Raw genomic sequence first — 22,332 nt, forward strand, 5'->3', positions numbered from 1 at the left:
CGAAGCATGCCGAAAATAGTCCGGTGCCGCCTCGAGGCGGAGATAAGACAACCGTAAATCTTAAAGTGCGCCCTCAGACGTTGGGAGAAGCCATTCAGAAATTCTTTCAGACTGGTGCTCACTTTAACTGTATTCACCATTGTACTGTATTGGTTTTGAGCAGGATACCGATTGCCACCACCATGGGGAAATCCCTTCCGGGTTCACGGTTTTGTTTACAGTTTGATCAGCTGGATAATAAAATTTACGAGCCTCCAAACGTAAAGTGAACTTTTGTGCTCAGAAAAGTGTATATTTGTGAAGGTCTGTCCAGTAAAACCCCTTGCTGAAATTGAAGTTTTCAGAAGAACGTATTCTAGCAGTAGTGTACATCGCGATCTGGCGATTAATAACATGATTACCTTGAATAGCAGACGATAGAAAATTTATATTGTACCAGTCATGTCACTGTCAGCTCTAATTCTACGCCGGCTTTTGAAAAAAGTGCAACCAGGTGTAAGCACCATATATGCATCATTCTTATAAAACTGCATGCATTGTGTTTCCTCACTGGATGATTATTCTGCTTTATTAATTTTGTATAGGCCTATTAACAAATTTTCATTTGTATTGTCAACAGAGATACATGTACCTTTGCAATGGAAAGACTGAGCAGAGGTCAACTGCAGATTGTAGCCGGACTGGCATTTGGTAGTCTGGGACTGCTTTGGCTGTGGCGTCGGCTCGCTGTCAGACGAGGCAGAGCGGCTCTGAAGGATAAAGTGGTGCTCATCACGGGAGCGAGTTCAGGAGTAGGAGAAGGTGATTCATTACTGACTACTGACAATCAATCACTTTGCCCGACTACACTGACTCTTAGTCCAAGTAACTAGAACTGTACAAATTGCCTTTTTTAACATTTTGTCACTGTTTTCACGAAGTCACAAAAACTCAAAATCTTGCCAAATGGACAATCCAAGATAAACGTGTCACTTTTATGATATGATTGATGAAAGTCATGAAATATAAGATTTGGAAAATGCTTATCTATACTTAGCTGCAGATATATCATCTTAATTAAAAAATAATTTAGTAATAAAATCTAATAAAATTTTTTTTCACTTCATGAAAAAGAAAAACCTGGAGGTCCTTTTTTTTTTCTGTTGCATCATACACACTTTTGTCACTTTGTGAAAAGAATATGCAGTTGAAGAAAATTGTTATATATTGTTACATTTCAACACGCACGCATGTGTTCATACACAACATCGTTCATGTGTGTACACACAGACTCATGCAGGGATTGTGTATATTGTCTCTATTTGGTCATGCTAATGATGTGACTTTTTGTCACTTCGTGAAATCAGAGAAACACAGAGACTAAGCTCTTTGTAATTGTTTGTTTACAGTTTCCAGGAAAGTAAACAACATTTTGCTTTGAAAATTTTAAGTAAAATGGTAGAAATGGTAGTTATTAAGCCATCCCCATATCCATCAGTTCGTACTCCTCCAACCTATAGCTACACTCTTACCAACCCACACTACCTAGTGTGGACATTCCTCAGTTTGAGAAAACTCAGTGGAAATACTAACCTTCCTCTACTATGAGCATCTTTTAAGCTGGTTTTTGTTGATGGTGTCTGTAACTGTTCTCCTCCCTTTTTCTTTAAATAACCCAGACCCCTGAATGTCACTTCCTATTTTTTGGAGAGTGGACAACCTGGTGTGGACCTGGCTTAGTCCACGCAACTTGCATTATATGGATCTCCTTTGCTCATGGTTTCACGATCGCTATTTGGTTGACACATCTGTTCATGACATCCTGAAATGCAAGCTACCTGGTGTAATGTTTATCTGTTTTTATTCACAGCATGTGCTCACGCATTCTACCGGGTGGGGTCAAAGGTCATATTGTGTGCCCGTAGGATCAAAGAGTTGGAGCGAGTCAAGAATGACCTCAGTTCACTCAAGTTGGTGAGGAAGATTAACTGAATTTTGTCTGGATCTTGACACGTGGTCTAAATTCAAGCCTTTTTCCTGGCACTGTTAGTCTCCATTCAAGATTCAGACTTCAAATTTACAACCCTTGCTTCATTCATACATTTAGTGCCTTCATGCCGACCAGTGTGTCACTGCTGGTGTGACTCATCAATTAAGCTAGTTTCAACGTGAGTAGAAACATTTTTTGCTGTCTCCCAGACCACACCCACCCATCCTCCCTGCATCCTACCCCTTGACTTGGAGGACCTGGAAGGGATTCCCAAGAAGGCTCAGGAGGCATTGGCCCTGCATGGTAGGGTGGACATCTTGATTAACAATGGTGGCATGACGTCTAAAGGGGCCGTGGAGGATACAGAGATGTCCGTCCACCAGAAAGTCATGACCATCAACTATTTCGGCTCGGTGGCACTGACAAAAGGTAATGCTGTCTGGTCGTGTAATCAGTGTAATTCAGTTACAATTTAATTTTGTCTGGTACTGAAACCGTAGGTTCATCAAAAGTGCAGTCACAATGGCCCAGAGGCCTGAAAGAAATCTGGAGATAGAGAGGACGAAGAATAAACTTTCAGTTTCAGTGGTGAGAGGAAAACCCTGGGTAAAATTCCAGGGAAAATCCACAGAAACGGCTTGGAAACACAAGCCCAATGTTGGCCTGGTGGGCTACAAAGTCTTGGGACATAGAGGCAGAAGGCAAGTTACCATTGTACCAAGAGAGTCCCCCGACATTTAACTAGAAATGTCAATCGTCTCAACTCAAAAATGCATAAGGAAACAAGGTCTTTAACTAGAGGAAGAAATCTGAACTTGCACGAGTCATTGACACCCTCCAAATATTTTTGTACCCCCCCAATGAATTTTTCTCTTATCAGCCATCAGGCACACCTGCATTGCAGTCATTCATCAGAGATTTTTAAGTCGGTTTCTGATAACTGTTGTTTATTTCAGAACTTCTCCTGAGCATGATTGCTAACAAATGTGGCCATATCGTTGCTATCAGCAGCGTGCAGGGAAAGATCGCCATTCCATATCGTTCAGCATGTAGGTTTACCACCTGAAACTGCAGTTATGAAAATGCTTGAAAAAAATATGGCCTTTCAGTTGATGTTTTCTATAAACACCTGATGTTACATTTTTACTCAGAAGCTGCATTTCCCCTAAATCTCAATCAGTCATCATAAAACTAGAGGTAGAATTTGCATATATTGAAAAAATAAAAACAGCAGAAACAAAAATCTTGAGACATCTTGAGTATTATAGTTACATGTAGATAAACTGTTGGCTTTCTTTTTAAAATTTCTTTCTGTTCCAGATCATGAAAATATTGAGGAAATCCTTTTTCTTTTTCTCATCACATTCTCAGATGGAGCGTCGAAACATGCAATGAATGCTTTCTTCGACTGCCTTCGTGCCGAGGTGGCACAGCACAAGATAAATGTGACAGTCGTCAGTCCCAGTTACATCAAGACCAACATATCCTACAATGCAGTGACTGCAGATGGCACGCGGCACGGAGGTAGGAAGTGGGCCGACATTTGGAAGTAAAAACCTATGTTTTCTCTATCTGATAAGAGCACGAGTCTGAGCCTTTTGAAGTAAAGATCCAGGCTTTGTACTCTGTGAAGAAACTACATAGTGCTGTGCAGCCTCCTTGTGAGAGAGATAAGGAGTGGCTTTTCCAGTGTGGAGGTGGGAGGAAAGTGCCCGCCTTGAGACAAGTTTTGCTTTTTTAGGAATTGAAAGGGCTAGCATTTGAGAGTGTTTCTGCCACCTTTTAGGGGAGGGGTTGATAAGTCTATTTCATATAAAACAATTTAGACAGAGAAATCATATTCCCCCCGACCTGGATACGCCCCTGGAGATAAGACTCCTAAGACACACTCTGTGCATGCGCTGGTCAGGAGACAGTTGTCGCATATACGGTACACATTTTTAGTTTGCTGTTACAGGGACCACACGTACTCTAATATGGTCACTCTGTGGACCAAAACTGTAACACCTTCCAAAATTCCATCCAAATTTTCCCAAAGAAATCTTCCTCACACTGCAGTGCTGGCCAGGATATAAGCATATCTGTGCACATGCGCACCTGATGGAAATGTGAACAAACATGTAACATTTTCATTTATGAGAAATTCTGTCATCATCAATACTGCTAAAGTAACAGGCTATCTGAAACATGCTTTTAGGGCTACGGCTATGTCTCTTGTCAGCTTGTGCCCATGTGTTTGCAACCACCAAGACAAAGACCAAGCCTATGGACATGATGCGGGCTTTATCTCAAGAGTAAGACCCCACCGTTTGTGCCCTTTGTTTAATGTCCTACAGAGATGGATCGCAACATCGCGACAGGGATGTCTACTGATTATGTTGTGAAGGAAATACTTCAGGCAGTGATCCAGAAACAAGGTGATCTGGTCCTGGGTCCCTTCCACCACAGACTGGCCATTTATGTGAGGGTCTTGTCCCCACGGCTGTACGACTGGATCATGGCACTCCGAGCCCGTGGAGGTGATGTTTAACCGTTTTGTTCCATTGAAGGTCTAGCTAGGGCCAGTTTCACAGATCAGCTAAGCACCTAACTTGTGGTAAAAAGGTGCTCAGCAACAACTGGTTACCAGCCATACTGCTTTGCAAAGTATATTCCTTCAAACTGAATCTCCGTTCACTTTTGCTCAGTGGAAAACTTGACTAAGAAATGTCCTCTGCCCGGCAGCTCAATGAAATAACGACTTTAAGTGATAAATATTGTTCTTTCTAATAATGTGGAACCCTTATTTCCGACATTTCAGAGGTGTACCTTATTAGAGAAAGTTGAAGTCACAAGGGCATACCTTTCCAAGGGAAAATCAATTGATTTACATTGAATGGAAAAAACTGAATGTAGGTCACGTGGCAAAGAGAAATGCTTTTTATGACCTATGCTGCAAGGTTTATTTTAATGTCAGCACTCAGGACAGAGTAGCATACATGCTAATGGTCACTGCACCAGAATCGAGGTTCACCTTGAAATGATAATTTTCATTGATAAAATTTGTAGTTTTTCTATTCCTTTTCAACTTCAATCCTATCAATAAAAAAGTAGACATTCCAAATAATTTTAGCACACACTTTCAAGTTCATTACATATGAATGCTTCGTAATCAGATCCAATTTGAGATAAAACAAAAAAAAAATCCAGATACAAACCTTATTAGTTGATAAATCATTTCCTGTAATGATTGGAAATTTGATGAAAATAAATTAAACACTGGACAAAAGCATAGAGTTGTTGACATCAATTTATTTAATTCGTTTGTGGTTAAGCAGGAGTATTTCAATAGCATGTATTGCAGGTTGAACCAATGTGAGCATGAGCAAATATTTACAAATAAATAGATTTTGAAACTACTGCTCTATGCATGTGTTCCTTCCTCCATGGTCTGTGGAACTTCAGTGTTCTGTACCTGAACTGTGTTTATTTAATACAATTTCTACATGAAATGAAGTAAGGGGGATTACATATCATGGATGACACTTTGTGACAACTGAAAAACCTTTAAAGAAGGAAATGGGCGTTTGGAATTGACACATGGCCACAAAACCGCAAGTGGGCACTGAAAATGCTCACCATTATTGACAGGTCACCGAAAACAATACAGTGAGCAGAACACCTGCACCCAAGAGAGCAGGTAACCAGCTTCACTAAATGAGGCTTCAACAAATGAGGCCAGTAATCAGAGGTGGGCAACTAGCCAACGAGCAGACGCAAGGTTAACCCATTTTTCTATCAGCCAATTTGCCTCTTCACCATTTAGTTGTCTCATTAAATTTAACACTCACATGAGCATCTTTTGGGTGTGGTCTGATATCCGTTGACCACACCCGATGTTGATAGAACTCTGTTCCGATGATGCCACACTTTGTTTACGTCTGAACTTTCCTACGGTGCTTGGTGGACCATGAGCCCCCACTGGCTCTATGGGAAAGTGCACATGTAAACAACGTGTGACATCATCAGTACAGGCCGAATTTAGAGGACCAGCATCATCAGCTACATGTAGGTTACTTACAACCAAAGATCGTATAGCACCGCGTAGCGGCGCAAGATGGAGAACTTCACCGCGAATACACGTAAAACATTGTAATCGCATAGGCGCCATTTGAGCAAGAGATACGCCTGCGCAATGCATATTACTGCTTAGGCGCAGCCGCCGCGGCAGGCACATGCACCTGGTGAGCCTGCGCCCAAGCATTACCGTAAACGGCACAGGCGTAGCGCTTGCTCAAATGGTGCCCATGGTAATTACACCTTTCGGGCAGAGTTATCCATCTTGCGCCTTCGGTGCTACATGATCTTTGCTTACAACTCCTTGCCACAATCATATTCAGTACAAACATGAGGAAAAGTAAATACAACAGAATTTCAGCACAGTATCTTAAAAGTTCATTAATCAAGGTTAAAAATTGGTAAAGATGTTTCTGATACAGTGGCATGACTAACGGAAATTTCCAGGGTTGACACCGACCTCTGCTGGGAGACACATGCCCCCCTTGCCCCCTGCTCCCATCTCCCTTGTATGTACTCCTGGACCTCTCGTCTGGAGGGTCTAGGTCCAAGTGCAGTATTAAAACAGTCGCCACATTTTGACAGGTTAAGGATATCGTGAGCAATTTTGGGAGCATAAATGGGGGGGGGGGGGAAAGTTGGAAACACAAGAGGAGGAGGGGGGTGCATTTTTGCCAAAACACGTAAAAATTTTGGATTCCCATTCTGGCACAATTGTAGTCTTAGTGCAAGATGTTCTCAAAGTTGCTTTCTCACCGTACAATCACCCAGCATGCCTGCCATCATCACATCACTCACCCACACACCCCGATTCACCAGTAGAGGGTGTTCCGTACATATTCACAAACCCGACTTGTAGACCAACTGCCTTTGCGTGCATGGCCGGCTCAGAGCTGTAAAGCGCCTCTATCAGTTAATCACTGAAGACAATAATGCACTGCAATCTAATGTGCCACCATGCTGATGCCGTCTTGCACCAAGACTAGCATGGCTGTTATGCACAGTTTCGCAAACATTCCACAGCCACTAATGTACTTTTTTAACAGTTATTATTACTTTTTACTCAGGAGAAATGACAGGGTTAATTTGACGTGAAAAATATTGGTTCCCTGCTTGGCCAATGTGTTATCTATTTTTCTGTGCAGGAAACCAACTTTCCTTAAGTGGGCCTAATATAAGTTGTGTCCAATCAATTAATTACAATGAAATTAGGAGGGTACTGGGAATGTGTAGTACTGTACACTAAACTCAGATTTCAACAAGTTCCCTGCTTTTAACACAAAACATAAATTACGCAATCTATTTTCTCTTTATATATCTACATCTTCAAGGCTAACATTAGTTACCATAAAGCTGAATTCCATGCATATTTATAAAGAACACAATAAGTGTAATGCAAGCTATTGTTTAGTGGTACAATATTATATTACATTTGTACCCAGGTTACCAAATTCTGTATATCCTGCACGAAGATTAACCCTAACACTCCTCAGTCCTCCAACAGGTGAAGGATTGAGGAGGGTTAGGGTTAAGCAGAATCGACGCTGCGTTGCTGCTGTACAGTACAAGGACTGTGGCCCCTTTTGAACCCATCTCAGCACTCATGTACATGTATGTCTATAGTAGTCAACACTATGTTCTGCTAAGCAGTCAAGCTGTTTATCAACTCACACCCTTCTATTGAAAGAGTACAAAATTTGCTTCAGTAAGTTAAAAACAGGGCTCGATATCTTAATTTTTCTAACCAAGTCTGTGAAGACTGCTTATTAAACACATGGATGTGCAGTCCCTCCAGCTATCCACACAACATGCTAAGCTGAATTTTAATTCTTAGTTTTTAATTTCTAGACAGAATTTTGCACAGTATTTTAAACATCTCCAAAGATTAGAGAGACAAATACTGAAAGATTCTTAGGCAAGGCAGCTATAATAAAGGCAGTATGGATATACCGAAATAAATAAATTGCTTACTGTTATTTACACTATTAAATTCAAGGCAGTGCTCAATATGACTGGCCCAGCTTAGGTAAATACAGGAAAACCCACTGAAACTTTGTTAGACTGAATGAGAAAGACAGACTGAAAGTCAGCTTTGAATGAGCTGGCATGAACACCTGACTGAACAGAACAATAATTCAATGAAGTATGCTGGGAGTGATTTAAAATCAAGGTTTTCCTTCCTTGGTGCATTTTGTGCAGCAAAAGAAGTTTTAGAAAGCTTGTGAGAAAACACACGGCCAAGTTACTGGAGTGGATGCCCAGAAATGACTTTCATGCAGAGGTCCTGTACACTCTACCACCGAGGCTATTGTAAAAAACCACTGGTTGATTCCCCTTGGCAATCTATGCAAAAGGTATACCCTGGGCACTGGGCAAAAATTGACCAGTGGTTGACTGACGCTTGCTGGTCAAACTAGGTCCAAGCTTGCTTACACCAGTAAGCTGACTCAAGTGACTGTTATTTGTTGGAGGACCAAATAAACACGATCTGGAAATCTGTACACAAGGGGCCAGCTGGCAGGTTAAAAATTTGGCGACACTTACAGTCCTGTGCAGGTATTCTGGAACATCGCCAAGACAAGATTTCTTTTCAATTACAAGTAACATGGGAAAAAGTTTCAGAAGTCTTCACCTGCGTCTTTTATCCACCTGTGCTTTTCAACATAAACCATGCACAAAGGACTGTGCTCAGTGACTTCAGCCAGGAAAAACAACCTTTACTAAACAAAGTATTAAAGTAAACAAATCTAACGTTTGCAGGCAAGTGACGATCTGTAAATAAAATTTGTGCAAAATACAAAAGTCAAATACATCAACATGATTTGTGATAACTTCCTGTTCGGAAGGAATATGTAAACAGGAATAGGTCCCTAGCTTCATAAGTTGCTGTGTGGCTAGAATTTGGTCATTAAGTAAATGTTAACAAGGCAGTGCTACAAAATGTCACATACAGGTCATTCCATGAGGTTTAGGCACAATTTGTGACAGTGTCCTTCTAACATGGGTAACTTTTCCCACCTGTCATGACCTACAGAGTAGGTCATTTACTCTGTAAAAATGACACACCTCTGTATTCAGCCTTGCAGGATGTATTATTTGGAATCCACATGCAGGGAAATAGCTGTTCGTTTGTACGGAACCCATGTAACAATGGACAGCGTCACAAATTGTGCCCCAACCTCATGGAATGACCCATACAATACACCAACCATGAATAATGTTCAATAGAGGCAGAAAAGAATATGGATCAAATAAAAACCGAGAGAGGTTCCTCACAATGGCTGCATGGTGAGATGCCGAATGGGAAGAGCTGGCACAAACAAGGATTTTAGTACGTCTGTTTGAATTTGCCATCACAAGAACAGAAAACAAATATTTCTCCCCGTTACACCACTCTTCTACTACAAAATCAAAAGTTCACGACCACAAAGGAGAATTCTCAGACTTTTGACTTAAAAAGAAAATTCTATGCCTTACACACGTTCAAAGAAAAAGAAAATCATTATTTTTGACATGGAGAGGTGAACATCACACCGTTTTCCAAAGCTAATGACACAGAATCCTCACAAAATTTTCTATGATCAAAGAGATACAGTAACTCAAGAGAATACATACATTTCTTCTCCATCTGCTTCATCCTTTCAATAGACATACAGAAATATATAAAAACCTGATTGTTTCAAGGTCAGGAAAACTGAAAGAATATTATCTATGAATCCACTGAAAACAACCTGGTAGAATGTCGGAAACGATGTGACTGACTGTTTTTTGTCCCACAATGCTGCAGCAACTTTATTATTCCTTTGCTTTATATTTTCTATGACTTAAAAAGATTGCTTAAAATTTGCAGAAGCTCTTTTCAAGTCTATAAAATTCCTTTGACAACAGAAATGTTCACAACACTATCACAGGACTCGAGGCAACCTTACGGGTTATTGGTACAACTATACAAAAAAAAACCCACTGAGTGATAAGGAGGTGCTATAAATCAAAAACAAAAGTGCAACATAAATTAGAAGCCACATTTTCCACACCTGTGCTCATAGTCTGTCCAGAAATACCTTCAGCCGTCCGTATCTTTTGAAACTATTGCACGTACTAGGACATAACTTGCATTTAGTTTGGTGAAAAAAAACAAGCACAAATCACAGCAACAGTAATGAGCAGTGGTGTGCAGGGAAAATGGCAATGCAATCACTTCCGAAGACTTATACCCACACACTGCAAAACTCCATCCGAGCTGCAAGACGGATCATGACAGATAGAGGAGAGAAGTGAGAAGATATGGTAGGTTACCAACTGAAAAAACAGGGGGAAAAAAGAAATCTGAATTGTTTAGAATAAGCTCTTGAGCAGTGCATTTCTGACAGAAAGGTAATTAATAAATGTACACTCTTTGCCACATGGCTGCCATCTTTGTCTGGTTCCTGGAATCTCTCACAATAAATAAAGAACAAATTTCGGTATTGTCAAAAGTGCAAGCCTTCTTTACTTGATATGGTATTGCAGAAGAAAAGCTGAAAGCACTGTAATGCAAAGGCCTACAACCACACACGAATTTAAAATCACAATAAAGTGTACACCGTGGCCGACGGTTCAGCTGAAGTTGCTTTTCAAATTCTATCCTTTGAAAAGCAAACTGATTGAAATGTACCCACGTTTCTAAAATAGAAACCTGACTATGAAACACAAAACCTAATGCATCCTCAAGTTCTGAGTGTTTGCAAATGTTTTCCTTCGATAAAACAAACCAACCAACAAGCAGATAGACAGAAAAAACTTAATGTTCGAATACTGCCTAATACGAATGACCTAAACCTGGCAAAATATCAACACACTCTAACTTGAAGAAATCACCGACAAGATGTGTGCAGAAAGGACTTACAGGCTAATCACATTTTGGAAGATGGGAGTAAAATGCTTAAAATGGTGAACTGAATTGAAGAGAACTATTCTGGTGGAAGTACAACCTGCTCAGCAGAGGCATGTGTGATGGAAACATCACACATGGAAACAGGCTGAAAACCAGTCATGAGTAATCAACATCACATGGCATTTTGGTTGGTAACCATTCTTGCCAGGCCAAACTTTTCTGAGCTCAGCATGCTTTTCCAATAAATAATTAATAAAGATGTTGGACTCTTTCAGTTGTCAGTTTCCGTGTTTTGCTATCTCTTTGGGTGTTAATTTAATTGGGTGTGATCTCCAGCCAATGGACAATAACCTGTTAGGTTGAAAATTTAGACTGGCACCCAAGTTGACCATAGGACATTAATTTTTGGTCCGAGAGCAAAGCTGGCAAACACTGGGCCGTCAGAGCAATGGTACCTGGTTCCCATCCAAACTTCAATCAGATTTACATTTCAGACACTAAGGGATTTACTGTCATGATACCAATCAATGATAGAATAAATACACCTCAACAATGTACGTCCATTGGAATTCCCGCTCCTGAATGTTTTTCTTTTTTTTAATGCAGTATTTTTCACCTGATGTGCGGGCAAATGTAGTCCTTTCCATGAACGCCCAGGCCGACACATTCCACCTCGGGGGTATGGCCGCTGTCCCACATTCCCGGGGTGCAGGTCTCGCAAAGTCCGTCCAGGGTGCAGGGGATGCGGGGCAAGAGACGGAACTGGTGGAGGAGACCACGGGCCTGGGGGTGGGAATAGGGAAACCAAAGGGTAGATTAGATGAGGGACGTATGGCGTAGTGGTTGAGGGTTGTGACTTGACTGACTTTTGAACGTAGGGTCAGGGCTTCAAATCTAGCAGCTTAGGGGGAGTCAACTCTACATGTACTTCTCTCCACCCAGGAGCATAAATGGTACCTGTGAGATTTGAGACATTAAGTTTGCTGATACCTGCTGCCTAAGGGTCTGGACCAATGAACAGGATGATGGCAGTACATGCTTTGAGATCATTGGTACGATGGAAAGGGCAATATTAGCAAGGCAGTTATAAATTCTTGGATAAATTACGACTGTACTGAGTGGAATGTTTGCATCCAGGCACCATCGATTCCAAGACAAAATCTTTCCTCTGCTGGTACGATATGGTTCAGCTTAGAACTTTCTGATGTCTTGTGAGAGAACCTCACACACTTGCTTGGGTGGGATCATAACCAAGACCTCCTAATTACCAGTGATTTACATCAGCTGAAGGCAATATTTATTAACGGTATAGTTAAATTCTGATAAATTTTTTCCAATATATTTCTCCTAAGCCATATGTTTTCCCTAGCAATGCTTTTTACTAATTTTATGTTGGGTACACTTTACAAAAAATTATTTTAACAAAATGGATCATCCGCTGAAGTGCCAATTCAAGATTTAGAAAGCATGATAGAAATCTGACCTTTTTAAGGACTAGATCTCCATTCATCTGCATGGCCAGGTTGCTGAAGTGTAGCAACATGTCATCTGACGGAAGTTTCTAGACAGACAGAAAGACAATTAAGTGTGGGTAGCACCACTGAAAAAAACCTTGAAAACAAATGTGCGTGTCATTCCCAGCCACGAGAAAGCCACACAGCGCCCTCAACCGTGCACGCACACAGCCCAACTGATACCTAATCCTACCTGATGCACGACGTCCTCCCCGTACACGGCAATGATGGCCAGGCAAATGAAGAGATGGAAGTAGTCGGTCTGGTAGTGGGCCCAGCATGCCTCCCACATCTTTAGGGCTTCCGGCTCGTTGAACTCCCGCTTGAAGCACAGCAGGATCCACCTGCAGTGTCGGTAGTGACAAGGTGGCCAGTTTTGTGGGTTTTTTTGGTTAGTGGTCACTGCCCATTCCAACCCTACCCCTCTTCTCCCAAAAACAGGGCTAAATTATTAGAAGACATGAAGTTGTCCTAGGTGAAGTCAGCAAGAGTGGCTGGCAAGGAGAAAAGCCTGCCAAAACCCAATGAACAGCATGCTCTGTTTGTTGCCAGGAGACTGTACATCACAAGACAACAAAGGACAGAGTGAACACTCCAAAAACACTGAGGATTTACAGTCACGTGGTATAAATACTTATTGGAATTCACAGGATCTGTTCCAGAAATCAGGTCATGAAAAGCAGAGCAAATATTGAAGAAATTAATAATCTAACACATGAAAACTTCAAGAAGCGTTCAATTGCCAGTTAGAACGTTAAGGTGAACAAAGAAATACACTGTTTCTAAGGTAAATTATGAATTTCTATCAGAATGCTGGAGTTTCGTACAAATCCTGCTACTAATTCTATGGGTGAAGGTTTGAAACACTGGTCGAAAGTTCTCATCAGATAATACTGACCTGTGACAGAAAAGAAGGTCCATGGCGTCGTTGAGGAATAGAAGATGATTCCAGAAATCAGGTAACATCAGCTTGATCAGAGCTCGCAGGTAGCCCTGACAAAGAGACCAAAATACAAAGGTCAGTATCAAAAAGTGACAGCACCAAGTGCACCTCCACTCAATTAAGACATTCAACCTAGATTACGATAACGGATTTTACCAAGTGGTGGATACTCCTAATGTAAGGTGTATAATAATTTGGGGTTTTACAACAATCTGGAATCTTCACAGAGGCAAACAGGAAGCATCTGTGACCGTCTTTTTTAAAAAGTTCTGAGCAAAGTTGGCTGTCGTGCTCCATCACCTGATCTGGATTACCATGGTCGACGGATGATACCCTTAGCCAAGTGGTCCAGGCATTCGACAGTTTGGCCAACTGACCTCAACAGCACCAGGCTATAACACGCTGGATGGCCTGATCAACTTGAATCCACATTTCCATCATTTTGTTTCCCGACAGTAGTGTGTATTTCACTAATCCAAGTGAACACACAATGCTGAATTTCCAATAACCAATCTGTAATTACTATCTTGAAAGGTTACCGGATATTTCTAATGAAATCATATTGCACCAAATTAAGGTGGTACAGAGGTCAATGGTTTGGCCTTCACACTCTTGAAGATTGAAACCTGCAAGCCGATCACAGCACAAGAAAAGCTGGTTCAAGACCTGGCTGTGTCTGTATGAACTAAACTGGTCGGTGTCTCAAGAAACCGAATATGAGAGTAACAAATGAGATGCCAGTACACGTCCAACTGGAAATTGTTCACAAACGTCGGCAACATTTTACATGTATGTAAATGAAAGAAACACAAAGACAGATATAACCCCCAGATACATCCCCAAGCTCACCAGCTGTTTCTCCATGTCTTCGTCCTTGGGTGAACTGACAAAGATGACGTCATCCATGAGACCCACCAGACACCAGAAGGCGTCCGCTTCGTCCTGCAGCTCAGCCAGGACAGGTGCCAAGAGATCCGACATGCCTTGGGTGTAGCCCAGGGTGGGCTTGTAGACGGCAAAACTTAACAGGATATTTCTGAATGATCAAAATGAAGTTTAGAACTCAAGGAGGTTCTTTTCTGTCCCACAAAGTCTTTCAAGGAATGCTGCTCTTTTGCCAATTGTTCTGGCAATGACTTTGACCACTGCCATCACAGTTTTCAGACAAGAACCAATTCACGTATCCAATCCACATGGAAACCTTCAATGCATTATTTACCACCAAAGAAAATTCGCCAAGTATATGCAAAACCTTGAAGTACAGGTTGTCTTGGAAAAAAAAGAAAAAGAAGGAAACCGGGATTTTGGGGTGAATCGCTCAAAGCTGAATGAACAGATTCAAAACTGCTGAACCTTTCCTGGACAAAGTCAATTTGACAGCTTTTATGCGGGCTACATACGAACACATACAGGCCAGAGATTTTTCATTACTGACCTCATGATGTCGATGTTAGGGTTGTTCTCTCCTTTGAAGTAGGGATGACTTCTGTCTGTGCGAACTACATCCTTGTCAACAGTGCACTTGACATTTCGGAAAAATACTTCTTGTTCCTCCACACTCATTGCCAACCTGAAAAAAGGTTGAAGAGGATGGCACAATTTAAACAGACAAAAAGAGCCCAAAAAGTCACAAATCAAACAGCAAGATTTTTTCTTTTACTAGCCATATTCATTGTGGTTGCATAGCTGCAGTATTACGGAACTCAATTTCTGAGTAATGTTTGGGAGCAGTAGGAAAAAAAAACAGTCAAACATAACCCAAAAATATCCAGGGCCCTTTTGTTTCACATGGAGCTGGATCTCGATCCATGATCCCAAAGCTGGTTCATGCTATCCATTACGCGGGTGCTGGTGTCAGCGAACCAATGTTGGATCACTGATCTTGATCCGGATCAGCGTGAAACAAAACAGGCCCCTAAAATGAAGCAGCAACTTCTCAGAAAAATTGAAAAATATTGAAAAAACACCCCATAACCAAGGAAACTACATAGGCGAGGTAAATGTATTTGCTCATAAGAACACTGGGGCTGTCAGGGCAACTTTTTAATGGCAGATTAAGCCAATCAACCAGAGAAAGAAGTTCCACCAAGCTAACCACTACTATAAAATTCCTTCTACCAATGCTAATATAAGAAACTGTGTGCTGATCACTTCCCTTTTTTCCCAGCTGTGGCTTTATTTATTCCCTAAACACCCAACTGTGACTATCCCTATCCACAGAGAGAAGTACTTGAAGTGGCCAAAGCCAGGTCTAGTTCCCTACCTCTTCTCTTTGATAGCCTCATACTCTTCCCTCTTCTGCCCTCGCAGGGCATTGCGCTCCTCCAGGGTGGAGTCAAAGGCAAAGTAGTGGAGGAGGAATGGCCAGATCTCACGTCTTAGGTACTCGTCGATCCCTCCAAAGAAGATTGCCTAGCAGAGGACAAAAGGACGTACTCACAGTTACGTGTAACAATTCAATGTCACTGTTTGCAGACTAAAGAACTGATGTTGTTTGGCAGCCATGGCACGGCTTGCATGCATGATGAAGCCTGATGATACCATCGAATTATACGTGTACATATATAAAGACAGAATTTCTGCAGGCCCCCAATTTTTATATGACCTGACAAGTGACATGACGGTTGAACAGTGCCTTTGCACTTTTCCTCTACACTGGCAAGCTCAGACTGCACAGTACCCAAAACTTTAGTTTGCAATAAAAGCACAAATTTAATCACTTGGCCAGGAATGAGTACATGTATCAGAGGTTAATTTTCCATTCTTGTTTCATATTCATGAAGGCCGAGCTACATATTTATTGGAAGGCACAACCATAATCTCTATTTCTGCTACATTCTCAGGCAACACGACAGCCATGAGATCACATGATCTCATTTCCTTGTAGTCAGTTCTGGGGCTTTAGCTAATTCAATCAGCTCCAGCACTCTTCAGATTAGCTACGATACTGTGTACATGGATGTTTGTTTAATCAGCCCTGAGCGCTGCTTGGATGAAACCCTTACAAAGCATGATTCAACTTGCCTTACAAGTCGTGCAAGTCTTGCCAATTCCAGTTCAGTTTTGTATGAAAATCCCTGGTGTTTCTATTCGACAAATGGTTTTGTGCACACCTGACCTCAGAAGTTGGTGTCACATTTTTTCATGTTATCATGATCATCATAACATTTTTAGTAATGAAAATCGTGATGCCTCTTCTTTCAATTTATTGCCCTTGACCAACAAGGCTGAGTCACAAAAAATTATAAATCTAAAAACTCAAACATCGCTTACAACATACCGGTATCTCCTATACAATATGCTCAAAACCTCGTATTTCACCTTTTTTAAAGGTTGACTTGCACACTCTGTGTTCATAAAGGCAACAGTGCTAGGTTGAATTGCCTTACCTTTCTGAGTTCATAGTCGTCTTCAACTTGTCCCCTCTCATTGAGGTATGACCACCACATCTCCTCGTTGACTTCGTCGTAAACCCCTTCCTCGGGGTGGTAATCGGCAGGCTTCATCCTCGACTGCAGGATGGTGAACTTATGGTAGAGATTGTCGCTGTCCTTGTCAAGCAGTTTGCTCTGCACGCACGTGGATTTTCAACAAGGCGACATAATTTGACAGAGTCTTGAAACTTGTAACAAGATTTCTGGATAATCTGCCCCGAGTCCTTAGCTCCATGCATAAAGCACAGCAAACACTCAGTGACAATAATGTGAAAGGTTGTGGTTTAAGTGAATGCAAGCTATGGCCCTGTTTACTGTGTGCTCATCTTCAGATGTACACTACTCCTGTCATACCCCTAACCCTGCTAAATGCACCAGAATGCACCAGAGGGAAAAAGTTGTTGCAAATTGGTGCATTTAGCAGTCAACACAAATCTTGCAACCAGTGCATTTTTCAGTGTACTACAGGTACCTAGACTGATAAACATTAGTTCACTGCATAATGCACCAAAATGCACTGGTGCATACCGGTGTATTTTGCAGGGTCCCAGTTAGGGTCTGGTGCATTCTGGTTCATTTAGCAGGGTCCCATTTGGGGTCTGGTGCATTCTGGTGCATTGAACAGGGTCCCATTTGAGGTCTGGTGCATTCTGGTGCATTGAGCAGGGTCCCATTTGGGGTCTGGTGCATTCTGGTGCATTGAACAGGGTCCCATTTGGGGTCTGGTGCATTCTGGTGCATTGAGCAGGGTCCCAATCGGGGTCTAGTGCATTCTGGTGCATTTAGCAGGGTCCCATTTGGGGTCTGGTGCATTTAGCAGGGTCTCAATCGGGGTCTGGTGCATTTTGGTGCATTTAGCAGGGTCCCATTTGAGGTCTGGTGCATTCTGGTGCATTTAGCAGGGTCCCAATCGGGGTCTGGTGCATTCTGGTGCATTGAGCAGGGTCCCATTTGGGGTCTGGTGCATTCTGGTGCATTGAGCAGGGTCCCATTTGGGGTCTGGTGCATTCTGGTGCATTTAGCAGGGTCCCATTTGGGGTCTGGTGCATTCTGGTTCATTTAGCAGGGTCCCATTTGGGGTCTGGTGCATTCTGGTGCATTTAGCAGGGTCCCAATCGGGGTCTAGTGCATTCTGGTGCATTTAGCAGGGTCCCATTTGGGGTCTGGTGCATTTAGCAGGGTCTCAATCGGGGTCGGTGCATTTTGGTGCATTTAGCAGGGTCCCATTTGAGGTCTGGTGCATTCTGGTGCATTTAGCAGGGTCCCAATCGGGGTCTGGTGCATTCTGGTGCATTGAGCAGGGTCCCATTTGGGGTCTGGTGCATTTAGCAGGGTCTCAATCGGGGTCTGGTGCATTTTGGTGCATTTAGCAGGGTCCCATTTGAGGTCTGGTGCATTCTGGTGCATTTAGCAGGGTCCCATTCGGGGTCTGGTGCATTCTGGTGCATTTAGCAGGGTCCCATTTGAGGTCTGGTGCATTCTGGTGCATTTAGCAGGGTCCCATTTGGGGTCTGGTGCATTCTGGTGCATTGAACAGGGTCCCATTTGAGGTCTGGTGCATTCTGGTGCATTGAGCAGGGTCCCATTTGGGGTCTGGTGCATTCTGGTGCATTTAGCAGGGTCCCAATCGGGGTCTAGTGCATTCTGGTGCATTGAACAGGGTCTCATTTGAGGTCTGGTGCATTCTGGTGCATTTAGCAGGGTCCCAATCGGGGTCTAGTGCATTCTGGTGCATTTAGCAGGGTCCCATTTGGGGTCTGGTGCATTTAGCAGGGTCTCAATCGGGGTCTGGTGCATTCTGGTGCATAGAGCAGGGTCCCATTTGGGGTCTGGTGCATTCTGGTGCATTTAGCAGGGTCCCTGGCAAATACCTGGTGGGAGTTATGGGTATGGGTAAGTATGCCATGGATTTGTACACATTCAGCTAAAAAGTGGCCTTATGTACATGTACACGTACTGCATGCCTACTGTAAGGTTCAACAGGTGCTGGAATGCAACATGCCCTCCACTGGGTCTTGCGAATAAGTCAACATGTATTACCCTAAACAGTATGTGTTGCATTCATTTCAAAACGGCAGCCCTTGAAACAGTAGACTAGCTTTCCCAAGTCAACACCTACATGTACCATTCCTTGAAATTGTGCAACAAAATATCAAAGTTTACAAGTTGTGCATTTAAGTTAAAACTATGATTTATCTCTAGAGTGTAAGACCGTGTCCGAAACAGGTTTCCAGAGCTACGGCTAGGTATATTGTCTACGCGTCTCTGTGCATTTCCAATGGAGTGAAGACCTAGACCTTGCTCTAAACAAGAGATTCCGATGCAGCCTAAGCTAATAATCTGAGCAGCTGATCTCACACAGTTATTTCAAAGACTTCATACAAGAAGTTCAGATGGGCAATTAATGGCCATTCTTTTTTCTTAACAAAGCCACCTAACACTGATCAACCACCGACAACCTCCCCCAAAAATACAAAATTAAAATGACATTCTTTTAATTCCTAACACAAATGGAATTCTTGTGGAATTTTTTAAAAATCAATTTAATGGTGTGACTTTTACAGTGGATTCCTTACCTTTGTCTTCTGTTTGACACAACATTGCCAGTGGTCAAACACTTTGGTCAATCGCTCCAAGCCACCATGGTGGAAATGCAGGATTTTATACTGACTCTCCTGGCTTGCAATAACCAACTGACCACTGTTGCTGTTCTCACCGCTGAAGAAAACTCGCAGTGACCGCATGTGGCTCAGATCGACTGAGAAGACGCCGCACAGCTGCTCCTTGGGAGTCTTGCTTGCAGATTTGGATCCTGCTGAGGTGTACTCGATGGAATTCTCCGGGAAGGTGAGATTGTGGCTGACTATGGGGCTGGCGGGAGACATGTGCGACGGTGGGGTGTTCTGGTTGTAGAGTGGGATGAAGGGGTCGAAGGGTTCATTCCCGGGGCTGGATGGCAGGGAGCCCGGGTCAGGGTTGGAGGTGGTTGGGGTTGTGGAGGAGGACACGGAAGCTCCGCGATCCTCCGAGTCCATGTCCGAGCTGTCCTGCAGGTCACGGAGCATCTGATCCCGCATCAGACTGCGGAGAGGAGAGGGCAAGGAGCTGGGGTTGGACGATGCTGAGCTAAGACTCTCATCCTTGACTTTACTGTTGGAGATGTTTGCCATTGTGTCCGCGGGGCCGACGTTCAGGTCCTTGGGCCTCTCTAGCTCTGTCGAAGTTGAAGATTTCTCAGGGCAGGGATTCTTGTTGCCAAGCAGGTGAGCCAGCCGAGCATCTGTTGAGAAGCTGTCGCTCTCTGAGGATGGGCTGGTATCACATGGTCTCTCAAAAACATCTCGCCTCTGAGGAGAGACAGGGCTTTCAGGATTTGAGTTCAGCTCATCGGCATCTTCTTTGTTTTTCTTATCTTCCATTTCCACAGACACAGACCTGTTTTGCTCTGCTGGGCCAGATTCAAGTTCTACTGACCCATCACCTTCCGCTTCTGAGTCCTGGCAACTTTCAGAAATTGCGACAGGATTCTGTCTCCCCGCATCCCCACCACCATCATGAGCAGCTTCAGGGGCATCGTCTTCTGATGACACACTAGCTTCAGCGTCTCCTTTGGCAGCTGCATCTGTTGGAGCTGCGTGCGGCTTCAAATTTTCCTCTTCCTCCTCATTTTTGACTGGTGATTGCTTAGGGGAGGTCCTAGGCGACATCCGCTGGTGCTTTTCGAGTGAGGAGTTGGGTATCCATGTGAGGATTAGGGAAGATGCCACCCGCCCATTACCCTGAGACCTGAGGGTCAGGTACCCCGGGTAGTGCTCAGCCGTCTTGGCCAGACTGGACGGAGGGTGCACACAGACGTTGTTCTTGCAATAGATGATCTCGCCATCCAGCGGGGGCGCCCTGATGTACTCCGGGTCGGAGATGCCGAGAAAGTCACTGAACTTCTTGAGAAGGAAAGACATGGTGAAATGGAAGAGTCCAAAGCTGCTGCTGCGATTTGAAAGTCAGAGAAAACTTTCACGTAGAAACTGCCGAGTTTGGAATTCCTACGGCTGTTAATTCTGGTTCTATCTGCCTCATACTGAGATTTGGATGACAGAGCTCCGCATCTGCTAACAAATAAAGAAAAAAGATTATGGAAAAATGGAAGCTTGTACACATATGTTCACCATCTGGAAAGAGGATTTCAGTTAGAAAGGTTCACTTCAAGTGGTCTCATACAACAAGATTTATTGATCAAGATGCACATTTCAAAGCACACTGAGATACAATTCCTAGTAATGACTATTATTAATAAGAGTACTGAAGAACCCGCACAAAGCAATTCACGAATGAATTGATCTGGTAGGGTCTACCATTCATGTAAATATAAGCACATGCAGGCTAGGCATGGGCCATATGAATTCATGAGTTCATGATGTCATTCCAGTCACAACAATCTGCGTTTCAAATTAGAGTGCAGTTTTCACAGAACTGAATACAGAGTTCAAAATAGTAAATAATTAACTACATGAACCATTCACTGCATGTACAATGTACTTGGATGCAATAATTATCAACTGCACAATGAACATAAGTGCATATTACATGTACACAGATCATACCTGATAAATGCTATCATGCCTGACGCAGCCTAAGCATACAACATGCGACGGCACCTACTCAATGAATAAATTCCAATCAGAGACACGAATCAAGTTACACAGACCAGTCTTATTCGACTGCTTAAAACCCAAACCATCCTGAACCCAACAAGGTTATGCAGGATTTCAATGGTCCCTAGGGGGTTCTAATTAGACTCATACATGTAAATGTACAGTACATGGCGGGCAATATACTTACCGTTTAGAAAGGCCCCAAATGACCAATTTGACCTGTGTACGTAATTGAGTGATGTGATGAAAATGGCAAACTCTGAAGTCTGAATGGATGGGTGTTCCTGATACTTGAAATAAAAAAGGAGGGCAAGGGGACATGCGGACATCTGCTCTTAATCTGGTTTCATTCACTGGCAGTGCCATGTGCTGACCAAGTATGCAGGGTAACAGGTGTTCACTGAGAATGGTTGGATGAATCATGCTTTCGACAACTGTCATAGTCCATCTCAAAATAAAATGAACACCAATAAGCAACATTTTCTCAACTATTATCCTACATGTACATGTGCATGTATATTTGTAAACAAAATTTTTAATGAATTACAAATAATTAATAGACGTGTCCGGTATGTCACCCTGTGACTTACTGTACATGTACCAGTACAGTATGGTATGGATTTTTAAATTCAGTCTTATGGTACATGTACACTTTTATACAAAGTGTCTCTGTGGCCTCTAGAATGAGTTGGTTTGGTATTTCAGGGAGCCATGGTCTTTCAGGAACAAAGCATGTGAGTGAGTCAGCGTATGGCTGCGCTGACAGGACGGACTGTCGCGCGCGCGTGTAGCTGTTACCAAATAGCCATGTACTGGGCATGCACTGTTGGAATACCAAACTGGCTCATTAATTAACAGTGTGCATGTACATGTACACGTACATGTATGCAT

At 42.8% G+C, this 22,332-nt stretch overlaps 2 protein-coding genes across 8 annotated transcripts in view; one reads left to right on the top strand and one right to left on the bottom strand.

Annotated features, from left to right (window-relative positions):
* The first annotated feature begins 167 nt into the window (after nt 1-167).
* On the top strand, nt 168-5,240 carry LOC110980847 (peroxisomal reductase activating PPAR-gamma-like). 3 transcript variants are annotated; one of them, XM_022237863.2, is made up of 7 exons: nt 168-303; nt 620-801; nt 1,850-1,953; nt 2,179-2,398; nt 2,926-3,018; nt 3,341-3,493; nt 4,306-5,240. In XM_022237863.2, the coding sequence occupies exons 2-7, from the start codon at nt 639-641 to the stop codon at nt 4,497-4,499; spliced, it is 927 nt and encodes a 308-aa protein (XP_022093555.2). In that variant the 5' UTR covers nt 168-303; nt 620-638; the 3' UTR covers nt 4,500-5,240. The 3 variants fall into 3 exon arrangements, with proteins under 3 accessions (XP_022093555.2, XP_022093554.2, XP_022093556.2); XM_022237862.2 differs by having other exon boundaries at nt 175-260; XM_022237864.2 differs by lacking the exon at nt 168-303 and adding an exon at nt 311-495.
* LOC110980845 (TBC1 domain family member 16-like) overlaps nt 5,241-22,332 on the bottom strand; it is a 26,610-nt gene continuing 9,518 nt past the window's right edge. For 4 of the 5 annotated variants that reach the window (XM_022237859.2, XM_022237858.2, XM_022237860.2 and 1 more), the window contains 10 exons: nt 19,366-20,895; nt 16,745-16,924; nt 15,619-15,767; nt 14,791-14,925; nt 14,205-14,391; nt 13,311-13,405; nt 12,606-12,756; nt 12,382-12,459; nt 11,515-11,681; nt 5,241-10,265 (listed from right to left, as the gene is read on the bottom strand). In XM_022237859.2, coding sequence (XP_022093551.1) covers nt 10,220-10,265; nt 11,515-11,681; nt 12,382-12,459; nt 12,606-12,756; nt 13,311-13,405; nt 14,205-14,391; nt 14,791-14,925; nt 15,619-15,767; nt 16,745-16,924; nt 19,366-20,748 — 2,571 coding nt within the window. In that variant the 5' untranslated portion in view covers nt 20,749-20,895 and the 3' untranslated portion in view covers nt 5,241-10,219. Of the gene's footprint in view, nt 10,266-11,514; nt 11,682-12,381; nt 12,460-12,605; nt 12,757-13,310; nt 13,406-14,204; nt 14,392-14,790; nt 14,926-15,618; nt 15,768-16,744; nt 16,925-19,365; nt 20,899-22,332 lie in introns of all 5 variants that reach the window. The other variant, XM_022237861.2, reaches the window with a different exon arrangement.

This window comes from Acanthaster planci, linkage group LG07, assembly GCF_054643075.1.
Source record: "Acanthaster planci isolate LZ-2023a linkage group LG07, COTS_SCS, whole genome shotgun sequence".
Lineage (NCBI taxonomy): Eukaryota > Metazoa > Echinodermata > Asteroidea > Valvatida > Acanthasteridae > Acanthaster > Acanthaster planci.